We start from the raw sequence: 12888 nt of genomic DNA on the forward strand, positions 1-12888 counted from the left end.
ACACCAGAAGAGCAAGGATTGAATCAATGAGACTAAGAAAGCTATTATAACAAACCAGGTGAAAATATGGCAGCTGATTTGACCAAAATGTTAACAGTAGAGGTGGTGAGAAATGGTCACATGCTGGATATCCTCTGAGGTAAAACCAACAAGATTTGCTGATTGGCTGGATGTATGTGAGAGAGAAAGTGAAGTCAATGATTCCAGAGTTTTTGGCCTAACTAGTGGAAGAACAAAGCCACCATTTACTGAACTGGGAAAGACTAGAGCCAGAGTAATGTTCAGGACATATTAAGTTTTAAATACCTGGTAGATACCCGAGAAGAGATAGAAAGCAGTCATACTGGATATACAAGTCTGGAATTCAAGGGAGAGGTCTGAGTTAGAAATATGTTTGGGAATTATCAGCATATGCAGGATACTTAAATTCAGGAGACTGGACAACACCAAAGGAGTGAAGTGAGTTTAGGAAGAGAAGAGATCAAGGGCTGAGGCCTGGGGACATTGTGTCATTAAGATAAGAGACAGGAAGAAGACTGGAAAGGAAAGGCCCCTTGAAGAAGAGGAAAACTGAGAGAGGCCAAATGGGGCAAAAAAGTTTCAACAAGGCAAGAACAATCAACTGCCCCAAATGCTGAGTAACCCACAATTAAAGCTAAGAATTAGATTTGGCAAAAAATATGGAGATCATTGGTGATCCTGATAACTGTTTTGGTGAGGGATGAAGATAAAAATCAGACTTAAGTAGATTTGAGAACAGAATAAGAACTAAAGATGGTACAAGTATAGATAACTCTTTTGAGGTGCTTTCCACCCAGAGAATTAGAACTGTATTAATTTAGAACTCAGATAAATTTAGCAAATGATCTATTCCAATTCCAGAAATTTCACATTATTAAACTGTTTTTGAAAAGAAAAACGCAAAAAACTCAAAAAATTAATCAAATATCTTGCCGAATTAGCCCAAAATGTTATTCAAAATATTATTCACACAAGACAGTTTGTGATATAGCTTCATTTGCCATCCTGAAGTCAATACTAATGTCATTTAGAGAAGAAATTTGGAAGCACAAGACATTAGAGGGAAGAACAGAGAACTGAAATTAAGAGATAGGCCTAAAGAGATATGTCACTTGGAGAGAGGAAATGGGAGCAGGGGATGAGAAGGGTTTTTTGGCTCAAAAGCAATACAGGCCCCTAGGTGCTATGAAAAAAGAGCCCTAAAAGGTAAAAAGACAAAGAAAGGAAGTTTAAAACATTTTTCTCTCTTAAACATTTAAGATACTTACCTTACTTGAGCCTCCACTTCCTATTTGCTTTAATATAGAATACATTCTTCCTTTAACTGAAATGCATTCATTTGTTGAAGAGGATGCTGAGATCTAAATAATTAAAAAATGTAAAGATTCAAATGTGCAAAGACTATGCCTGAGAAATTAGCTTGCATTTAGTACATTGAAATGCTTCCAATTTTGAAATTATCTTAAATATTAAGTAATTAGGTATCAGTCACAATTTTTTTTTTAAAGATTTTATTTATTTATTTGACAGAGATCACAAGTAGGCAGAGAGGCAGGCAGAGAGAGAGGAAGGGAAGCAGGCTTCCTGAGCAGAGAGCCCGATGCGGGGCCTGATCCCAGGACCCTGGGATCATGACCTGAGCCGAAGGCAGAGGCTTATTAACCCACTGAGCCACCCAGGCGCCCCCAGTCACAATATTTTAAGGAGGAAATTTACTTTATTTTAGTCAAAGAAATAAATTTATTAATGTGTAAACTTCCTAGGTGTCCCCCTCTAACTTGCTTTTGCTTTTTAATTAATTTATTTATTTTAAAAGATTTTATTTATTTACTTGACAGAGAGAGTGCCTGCAGAGGCAGGGGGAGCTGCAGAGGGAGAGGAAGAAACAGGCTTCCCACTGAGTAGGGAGACTGACTCAGGACTTGATCCCAGGACGGGATGTTCAACTGCCACCCAGATGCCCCCACTTCTTTTTTTAAAAAATTGTTTTAAATTTAAGTGCAGTTGGCATACAATGTTATATTAGTTCACCTGTACGTTTTAGAAACATAAAAAGATTTAAGATCTCTTCCAATATACAAACTCACAAGCTATTACTTTTCACCTTATTCTTTTTTCTTTTTTTTTAATTTATTTGACAGCCAGATCACAAGTAGGCAGAGAGGCAGGCAGAGAGAAAGGAGGAAGCAGGCTCCCTGGCGAGCAAAGAGCCTGATGTGGGGCTTGATCCCAGGACCCTGGGATCATGACCTGAGCTGAAGGCAGAGGCTTTAACTCACTCTGCCACCCAGGCACCCCATTTTCCTTTTTCTTATAAAAACCTCTTTACTTACATAAAAAAACAATTATATCTATATTCTTTCTCTTCATTTAGCATTACAGTGTAAAGAAAGCATTATACTAAGGTGCTTAAAGCTCCAGAGTCAATCAGACAAATGCAAATTTCAGCAATGCCCTTTTTCTGCTGGGTGACCTTCAACATGTAAGTTAATCCGAACTTCAGCATCCACTTCAGCAAACTTCTTGCTCCTGCCCTAGTGCAACATTCCCCTTCTTTCCTTCCTGTACACTAGAGCTCTCTGCAGACCTATAAATGCTTTGGACCAATGGAATGCAATGGAAGGAGTCCTTCCAAGCTGACAAGGAAGCTGAAGACACAAGAGCACATTATTAGCTGATTAAGTTGAAACAAGTTCTGAAAAAAACCTCAATTTAACCAAGTCCTGCTTTAGATCCCCAAATGTTAGAATTCCTCTGTAATCTTCTACATAATATAAAAGATAAGGATATTAATTTCTTTAACCTCTAGGGTTAAAAAACATTGTTGAGTCATGAAGTATGTTTTCTTTTCCCTTTTTCTCTTTTTTTAAAAAAAAGATTTATTTACTTGTCAGAGAGAAAGAGAAAGAGCACAAGCAAGGCAGTAGCTGGCAGAAGGAGAAGCAGGAGCAAGGAGCCTGATGTGGAACTCGATTCCAGGACCTTGGGATCATGACCTGGGTGAAGGTACATGTTTAGCTGACTGAGCCACCCAGGCATCCCTGAAATATGTTTTCTATAAGAAGGTGTTAGGCTTTGAAATATGTACCTGTTATTTTCCATTAAGTTACAATTTTACCAAGGTTTTTCACTACTTTCTCCTGCCCCTCATCCTTTTTGGAAAATCCTCTCATATCTAAACTAAGAATTTCTGAGAGGGAAAAAGGCAGTTCAGTGTTTCTTCCCCCTAACTGCTGAAACTGCTGACAGTTTTTAAAGTAAAGTAATTCTGTCTTATTTGATTCAATTCATGTGGAGCTCAGTTTCCTACATAGGTCATTCCACATCTCCCTTTGTCCATCCTCCTCACTGTGGCCAGAGTAATTTTTTCAAAATGCAGATAAAATCACTTCACTTACCTGCTACTTACTATTGCACAGCTTCATATCCCTCTCAGAGTAAAATTTAAAGAGCCCAGCAGAGGTGTATCTGGGTGGCTCAGTCGATTAAGCATCAGACTCTTGATCTCAGGGTTGAAAGTTTGAGCCCCAGGTTGGGCTCCACACTGGGCGAAGAGCTTGCGTACTTACATACTACACACATAAATAAATAAAAATAAAGGTCCCAGCAGAACCCTAAGGATCACCTCAGGTGCTCAGCCTGAGCTCTAGCCACACTCTAGCCCCTTTTCAGTTTCCTCCTGACACTGGCCTTTTCTAAAAGGCTCTTGGCAACTTCACTTGACCATAATTTGACTTGTAGGTATCAACTCAAACAGGATCTGACATGAGTAATAGCTCAATATATGTATTTTGAATCAATGTATATAGGCAAACCTGATCATCTTTCTTTCTTTGTAATTTATTATTTTTCTTCAATCCCCAGAAAACTATTCCTCTTGGGGCACCTGGGTGGCTCAGTCAGTTAAGTCAATTTAACCGACTGAGCCACCCAAGTGCCCCTCCCTTAAAAAAAAAAAAAAAAAAGATTCATTTAATTATTTATTTGATAGAGAGATAGAGAGAGAGACAGTAAGAGAAGGAACAGGAGCAGGGAGAGTGGGAGAGGGAAAAGCAGGCTTCCTGCTGAGCACAGAGCCAGGATCTTGGGTTCATGACCTGAGCTGAAGGCCAGATGCATTTAACAACTGAGCCATGGAAGTGCCCCCCGTTTTTGTTCTGTTTAAATTGTAAAATATACGTAACAAAGAATTTGTATCTTAACCATTTCTAACATACAACTCAGTATCATTAAGATTAAGTATATGCACAGTGTTGTGCAAACATTACCATCATCCATCATCTCATACTGGAACTTTATACCCATTAAACAGTAACTCCCCATTCCTGCCTCTTTCTAGACACTGGTAACCACTGTTCTTCTTTCTGTCAGCTAAATTTTTTATCTCTTAATTTGAAATAGCTAATTACCTGTGTGGTTTTTTTGGTTGTTGTTCTTTTTGGCTGTTTATTTAAATAACAATTGCTACTAACTTTTATTATTCACTAAGTAGCAGATGTTTTTGTAAGTTACATATATATTAATTAATTCAATCTTCAAAATTATCCTATGGGGGGGCGCCTGGGTGGCTCAGTGGGTTAAAGCCTCTGCCTTCGGCTCAGGTCATGATCTCAGGGTCCTGGGATCGAGCCCCACATCGGGCTCTCTGCTCAGCAAGGAGCCTGCTTCCTCCTCTCTCTCTGCCTGCCTCTCTGCCTACTTGTGATCTCTGTCAAATAAATAAATAAAATCTTAAAAAAAAAAAATATCCTATAGGGTAGGCGGTTTTGTAATTCCCACTTTATATATGATGAAATGGCCACAGAAAATTTAAGTAACTTACAGAAGTTTACACAGCTAGTAAGCAGTGAGACCAAGATTCAAGGTCAGAAAGTCTCCCTTCAGAGTTCAAGCTTTCTACCAGTATTAAGCCACCTCTCAGTTATTAGAAATTAATTTTAGTATTGATATCAGGAGTGTTTTTTCTTTAGATGGCAGTACAATTGCTTCAGTAACAAAAAATTTCCTTTTTTTTAAATAATTACTTTATATTTTAGTAGCATCTTATATTGCTATTTTGATATTCTTGAAAACTTACCTATACATCAATCAGCCAATGATAAGGCTGTTCAGTAATAGCAGACTGAAATAGTGAAATGGAATAAAAAGCAACCTCAAATACAAGAGAAATTATATCTAGCTCTTCACCTGGATTTTTGGCCTAGTTAATGAAAAAAACTTCATTTGTTTCTTTAATAACTAACCATAAGTCACAAGGCATCCTTAGGAGGATATTAGAAAAGAGTTCTACCTCATAGAACTAAGAATGGAAAAGTTCTTAAAGCTATTCCTAACAACTAGTTGCTGGGAAAATACAATCTTTGGACTTGATCATACATTAATCATATACCATCATAAATAAACTTATCAAACCTGTAAAGTTTGAAGTGGAGTAACAGGTATTTGTTGCTGTTGCTGCTGGAAATAGGCAAGTTGGCTATAAGGTGTTGACAACTGACAAGCAGGTGGAAAATCATTCTTTACAACTGGAGTTCTAAAACTAGGAAAGATACAGTTTTAGTTTACAACATTCAAATTGTAAAAACAAGATTCTGATTCAGTTTTTGTATGATTTCAAAGATACACATAAACAAGTGTATTAATCAAACAGAATCCAGGTCAGTTTTCATAATATAGTTAAATTAATTATTCTAGGTACACCATCACTAGAAATTTTATTTGGGGGCAATTCTTTCTGAAAGTAATTTTTTACCCCTAGACAAGAAATTCTTACTAGTAAAATTAGTCAGATGATTAATTAAAATATTAATTAAAATATTAAAATATGGAGTTGGGGTTACTTAATAAGAATTTAGCCAAGGCATACATTAGCCTATGGATGGTCATAGAGTTTATGAGTACATTTTAATAATCATGTTCTATTAACAGCTTCCTAGAAATATCTAAAAGCCAATAACAACAGAGGAGTTTGGTTTTTGAGCTTAAAGCTGTTGAGTTCACATTTGTGCTCACTATTCACTGCCACATCCTCAACACCTAGAATGGTGCTTGGCATGACGGAATTCTACAAAAATTTGTAGACAATAAATAACCTAACTTCACAAAAAATAACTACATCAAGATTCTAGTTAGCAACTATTTATAAAATATTCCAAACTATAATAAAACAAGGTAATAAATAGCAAAACTGTATTAAATCCGTAAGACACCAGGCTATAAAACCTCATTTATAAGGCCAGTTCTAATTAAGATCAAAGAGTACATTGTGAAAATGAAAAGCAAACGGCATCATGGACTTAAGTTATTCTCTAAGACATTAAAAATATATTAAAAATATGCCCACAAGCTGAGTGATATGATGTGCCACATTCCATTATTTCCTTTCTTTGAAATATCATTAACTTGCTTTTGTGATATCCTTATTTCCTGTCAATCACCACTGACCATCCAATTTCTTCACACATCCCTCATTCCCATCTGCCCAAGTCTTTTACTTTAGAACACCCTCAGTACTGAGTGAACTACATAACCAACCTCTTTCAGAAACTATCACATACCAATGAACATCTCCTTTGCTATAAAATGTACCTATCCTTTATCCAGTCTAAGAATGCTAATCTTCAAAATATCTCTCTCAGTAATAGACAGCTATCCATGTAGCAATGCAAATTATCAAGAAGTTTTAAATATTTAGAGTATTTATAGACTGTAGGAACAGATTATAACAGACTTTCAGAACAATCCTTAAAAATGTATTGTAGTCATCTTCCCCTCCCCTTTTACAGATGAAAAAACTGATGCTCAGAAAAATAACAGAAGTTTGGAAACTCTTTAACAGAGCAGGATTCAACTATAGATTTGGCCCTGAAGCCCATGTTACTTCTATTGTGCCAAACCAAGCATCAAAGGCATTACCAGCTCATGTAATCATCCAACGCACTGCTACTGGGTGTTTTACAAACAGATTTTGGATCAATCCATTTAGGTGCTGATATTGGTGGTGACTGCTTTGAAACTGAAAATGCAGGTTGCTCAAAAGTTGTTTGTTTCTGCTAAACCAAAATAAAAGAACATCACAACTTAGAGTTTTTAGTCACCTGTTGAATTGTTTTACAAACAATATAACTTCTAAAGGAAAAATAAAAATACGAAATATACAAGGTTGCTAAAATAAGTAAAACAAATGTATTCCAGAATTCCAGTAACTTTTCAGTATAGCTCTCTTACTCTAAATTCCAAAGCCTATTATATTTTCCGCAAAGGGATTACAAGTAGAGGGAAGGCACACAGTATTGTTTAACAAAACAGGATCTAATATCCTTTGCCATCAGGGCTACTGTAACCGTTACTGAACTTTTATCATCTAAATAAGTACTCTGTACTTCTGAAAACTGGTCTTTCTGTAACTAATAAAACCACAGTGTATGGGAATGGGTAGCTGAGGTGAAATTAAAGAAATGGTCATGAGAGAGGACAGAGTTATGAATTTGAAGTAGAGAAAGTGATCCAGAGGCTAATATCTTCAAGGAATGATGGGGAGTCACTAGGATGTTCAGAGATGATAGCAATGAGCAAGGAACAGATTGGTATATCCAAAAAGCAGAAACAGTCTGGACATAGCTACAGGGAGTTTCTAGCTATAAGGTCAGGTGTGAGACAAAAACACTCTACTTGAGAGGGCTTCTGGAGAAGCAGGGACCTCAGGAAACCACCTAGTTTCTTTTGCTTCTTTTCCTAAGCTTGCTTTTCATTGGTTTTCAATATGTATACAAGAGTATACAATCATTAGCACTATTTAATTACAGAACATTTTCATCCTTCTAAGAAATTCTGTATCCATTAGTGGTCACCCTCCATTCTTCACTCTTCCCAGTCTCTGGCAAATACTAATCTACTTTCTGCCTCTAAGGATTTGCCTATTCTGGACATTTCTTATAAATGGGATCACTGAATAGGTGGTCTTTTGTGATAGGGTTTCTTTCACTTAGTGTGCTTTTAAAGTTCATCCACGCTGTAGCATTTATTAGTACTTCATTATCTTTCATTATTGAATAATAAATTGAAGTAATTAACTTAGAGTACCACATTTTATTTATTCACTCACCAGTTGATGGATATTCAGAGTTATTTTCAACTTGGGTAATTATGAATAATGCTGCTATGAATACTCATGTACAAGTTTTTGTGTGGATCTAGATTTTTCAGTTTTCTTGAGTATATACTTTGAAGTAGAATTGTGAGATCATATGGCAACTCTATGTTTAAACTTTTGAGAAACTTCCATACCATTTTCCAAGTTATTGCAGTATTTTACATTCTCACCAGCAATGTATAAAGGTTCTAATTTATCTACTTCCTCAGCAACATTTGTTATTGTCTCTTTTTAATTATAGCCATCTTTGTGGGTATGAAGTGGTACCTCACTGTGGTTTTGATTTGCATTTCCCTAACGACAAATAAATGGTTTTGAGTCTTTTTACCATGCTATTGACTTTCAAATTTCAAAAAGAAAGGTGTTATTTCAGATGATCCGTGATTTAAACTGTCACAATTTTTCCCATTTAATATCATCTATTTCAGTACTTAGATCTTTAATAAAGTAAGATAAAGATGGTGTTGGGAAAACTGGACAGCAACAAGCAAAAGAATTAAACAACCACTTTTTTGCACCATATAAAAAAAAATTAACTCAAAATGGATTGAACACTTGAATGTAAGACCTGAAACCATAATACTTCCATAAGAAAACACAGGCAGTAAGCTCCTTGATGCCAGTCATGGCAAGGATTTTTTTGGATCTGACACCAAAAGCAAAGGCAAAAAACCCAAAAATAAGTAAGTGGGACTATATCAAACTAAAAAGCTTCTGCATAGTGAAGGAAATCATTAACAAAATGAAAGGCACATCATCAGAATGGGATAAAATATATGTAAATCATATATCTGATCAGGGGTTAATATCTAAGATATATAACGAACCCCTATAATTCAAAAGCAAAAAAAGAAAACAGTCCAATTAAAAAATGGGCAAAAGATGTAAATAGATATATAGACATATTTTTCCAAAGCCATATAGATAGCCACTAAGTAAGTAAAAAGATGATTAACACCACTAACCATCAGGGAAATACAAATCAAACTACCTCACACCTGTTAGAATGACAATTATCAAAAAGACAAGAAATAACGAGTATTTGCAAAGATGTGGAGAAAAGAGAATTCTTGTGCACTATTTGTAAGAATGTAAATCAGTGTAGTCACTATGGAAAACAGTAGAGAGGTTCCTCAAAAAATTAAAAATAGAACTATCTTACACCCAGTAATTCCACTTCTGGGTATTTATCCAAAGAAAATGAGACACTAACTTGAAAAGATACATGCCTCCCTATGTTCACTGTAGCATTATTACTAGCCATGATATGGGAACAACCTAAGTATTCCTCAATGGGTGAATGGATAAAGAAAATGTCTCTCTGTCTCACACACACACACAGAGGAGTATTACTAGCCATTCAAGAGTGAAATTTTGCCATTTGTGACAACACGGATGGATACTGATGGAATTATGTTAAGTGAAATAAGCCAGACAGAGATAGACAAATACTGTATAGTAACACTTATACATTAAATCTAAAACAAATAAACAAACAAACAAACAAAAAACCAACCTCATAGATAGAGAGCAAATTAATGGTTGCCAGAAGTGGGAGTGGGTGGCAGACGAAATAGGTGAATGGGGTCAAAAGATACAAAGGTATCTCCAGTTACAAAATAAATGTTATTAAAATATTAGGTATAGCATGTTGACTATAGTTATTAGTACTATATGCATCCTTGAAAATTGCTAAGAAAGTAAATCTTGTAAGTTTTCACAAGAAAAAAACTGTATAGCTGTATGGCTACAGATATTAACTAAACTTATGGGGATCACTTCATAATACATATCATTAGGTTGTATACCTGAAACAAATGTTATATATGTCAATTATATCTCAATGAAAGAAAATATAAAAATACTTATTTTTCATAAAAGTATATCTATAGTCACATGTGATGGATTTATTATTATTTTTAATAAGTTAATAAATATTTTAAAAATGTCTGTTTTATTTTCTAATACAGTAAAAACAGATAAATATAACCTACACAAACAAAAGCTCTTTAAGGGCCTTGTATAAAGAGGACCCCAAGACCAAAACATGTTTGAGAAACACCGAGTTGGAATATAACTGAAAATAAAGAGAAGTATAGCCATGGACTATATATAGGTATGGCTCTCTAGTAACCTACCAGATCATTCTTTCTGAAATGACCTCTGGCCTTTGGGAATGATCATTCAACCTGTTATAAATTCACATACATTGTCTAGTCTATATTTTCCTATTTTATCCCTGGGGATCACAATAGGAAATTGTCAAATACTTTGGCACAGCATTGCAAGAGTTCAGGGATCAGCATACTGTGTTCTTTAAAGCACAAGAAAGTAAACATTTGAGACTTTCTGAGACAGATGGCTTCTGATATAATGACTCAACTCAGTTTTTATGGTTTAAAAGCAGCCATAGATAGTAATAAATGGCATGGCTGTGTTCTAATAAAAGTTTTTTTATAGACAGGCAGGAACCAGATTTGACCCACAGGCTGTAGTTTGCTGACCCTTTGCACCAGTTTACCAGAAATCTAGAAACACCACTGAAAATAAGACTTTAGCTTGCTATACACTTTTACTGCATCTGTGACTGTGAATCATCATTGTTTTGTGAATAATAAGAAAATCCTCTAAATTATTTCACTAACTATGGTACATAAGGATTTAATAAAATAAGAAAACATTTCACATGATCATCCACATTATAAATAACAGCAATGCTATACTTGAGAGGAAAAGAATTACCTCTGCATCAACTTTTCGGGCTATCTCCTGAATCTGCCACTGATTTGAAGATGCAGCAGCATTGTGGTTTACACATTCTGGCTTTCTCATAGACTGCCACTGTTTTTGGTTACTCTCTGGAACCTTTGGTTCATGATGTTCCTTAGTTTCTGAAATTGCATTTGCGGTTATTATCAATAAAAGGAAAGGGTTTCTGATAATAACAAGATTAAATCTGAGCTACAAAAGAACATGTTACAAACTGTATTAGCACTTTGCTCTTAATAACAAGGAGAGAAACTAAAAACTTGAAACTAGCTGCTGACAATTTGCCTTTAATAAATCAATTTTATTAAGTGCCACACAACCATCTTCCTAAGCTGCTATCTAGAGCTTTAACAGAAACGATTCTGAATTTAAATACTTCTGGTCTTCACCAGAGAACACCAAATAAATAAGTAAAAATTTAAAAACACATATACATCATAAGGTCTCACTAATAAAGAGAAGCCAACCCACTACTTTAAAGACCTCCAGTTGTTTTTTTTGTTTTTGTTTTTTTTAATTTTAGGGGCGCCTGGGTGGCTCAGTCGTTAAGTGTTTGCCTTTGGCTCAGGTCATGATCCCAGGGTCCTGGGATCGAGCCCCACATGGGGCTCCCTGCTCAGCGGGAAGCCTGCTTCTCCCTCTCCCATTCCCTGTGCTTGTGTTCCCTCTCTCGCGGTCTCTATCTCTGTCAAAAAAAAAAAAAAAAACCTTAATTAAAAAAAAAAAAATTTTACCTTAAACTAGCCTGTTATCTTATTTTCTTAATGGTCTCCAAACAATAGAGCCTCAACAATATATTTAGTATTCTATGATTATCAATATTCATTCCTACCATGATAATAAATGCAAAAATTCTAAATAAATATTTGCAACAGATATACAATAGGGATAATGAATTATGACCAAGTTATGTTTATTCCTAAATGTAAAGTTTGCATAACACTTTAAATCAATTTAATTTGCCATAATAACAGGACTAAGAAGAAAAATACATGATCAAATCAAATGCAGAAAAAGTATTTGATAAAATTCAACACTCAGTCACAAAAAACTAATGATAATCTAAATAAAAAGCAAAATTCACTGTTTTGATATTTGATAGAGTAAGTACAAAAATCTACAGCAATTATCATGAAAGTAAAATATTGAAAGCTGCCCTCTAAAATAAGAAATGAGTTAAGATAGCCACTAACATCCGTCCTATTCATTGTTATGGTGTTAAGTGCAATACAGCACACACACACACACAAAATATGTTAAAAGAATTAGAAGGAAAAAATGTTATATTATTTTCAAACAGCATGAAAGGATCCATAGAAAAATATTGGAATTATTCTGTAAATTTAGCAAACATTGTATCTAAAATCAATAACTAAAACCAGTTACATTTTTATATAACAGCAACAATGAAGTAGAGGATAAAAAATTTTTAAAAAGATCTTATCCATCAACACAGCATCAAAAAAATGTCAGCTATCTAGCAATAACTCTAGCATAAGATAAGAAAAATCTCCACGCAGAAAATGATTCTCGATGATATTTTAAACACTACTTGAATGAATGAAGGAATATGTCATGTTAATAGATGAGAAAACTTATCTGTTAAGATGTCAACCTGTCCTATTAGGGTCTTCGTCAAAATCCCCTTTTTTACAAAATGGCATCTGTTAGAGTCTAACATTATTATACGGAAATCTAAAAGGCCTAAATAGTTGATACAGCCTCAAAGATGAATGAAGTTGGAAGAATTTACAACTGACAGATATACTTATTGCAGTAATTAAGAGAACACTGGCACAAAAATAGATAAAAAGAACTATGAAACAAAGAAGACTCCAAAGCCAAATATCACACACAGGATCACCTAATTTATAATTCTCTGAGGGAAAAGAGGGTCTTTTCAATAAATGATGCTGGACCGACAGGATATTCACATGGGAAAAAAT

At 34.9% G+C, this 12888-nt stretch overlaps 1 protein-coding gene across 10 annotated transcripts in view; it reads right to left on the minus strand.

Moving 5' to 3' along the window:
* TTK (TTK protein kinase) overlaps positions 1-12888 on the minus strand; it is a 54947-nt gene that overhangs the window by 14511 nt on the left and 27548 nt on the right. For 6 of the 10 annotated variants that reach the window (XM_082730261.1, XM_082730262.1, XM_082730257.1 and 3 more), the window contains exons 11-14: positions 10916-11064; positions 6937-7073; positions 5434-5560; positions 1290-1382 (exon numbers count right to left, since the gene is read on the minus strand). In XM_082730261.1, the coding sequence (XP_082586387.1) occupies positions 1290-1382; positions 5434-5560; positions 6937-7073; positions 10916-11064 (506 nt within the window). The remainder of the gene's footprint in view (positions 1-1289; positions 1383-5433; positions 5561-6936; positions 7074-10915; positions 11065-12888) is intronic. The other 4 variants (XM_082730258.1, XM_082730264.1, XM_082730266.1 and 1 more) reach the window with 1 other exon arrangement.

Source organism: Mustela nivalis (genome assembly GCF_964662115.1).
Source record: "Mustela nivalis genome assembly, chromosome: 5".
In the NCBI taxonomy this organism is placed as follows: domain Eukaryota; kingdom Metazoa; phylum Chordata; class Mammalia; order Carnivora; family Mustelidae; genus Mustela; species Mustela nivalis.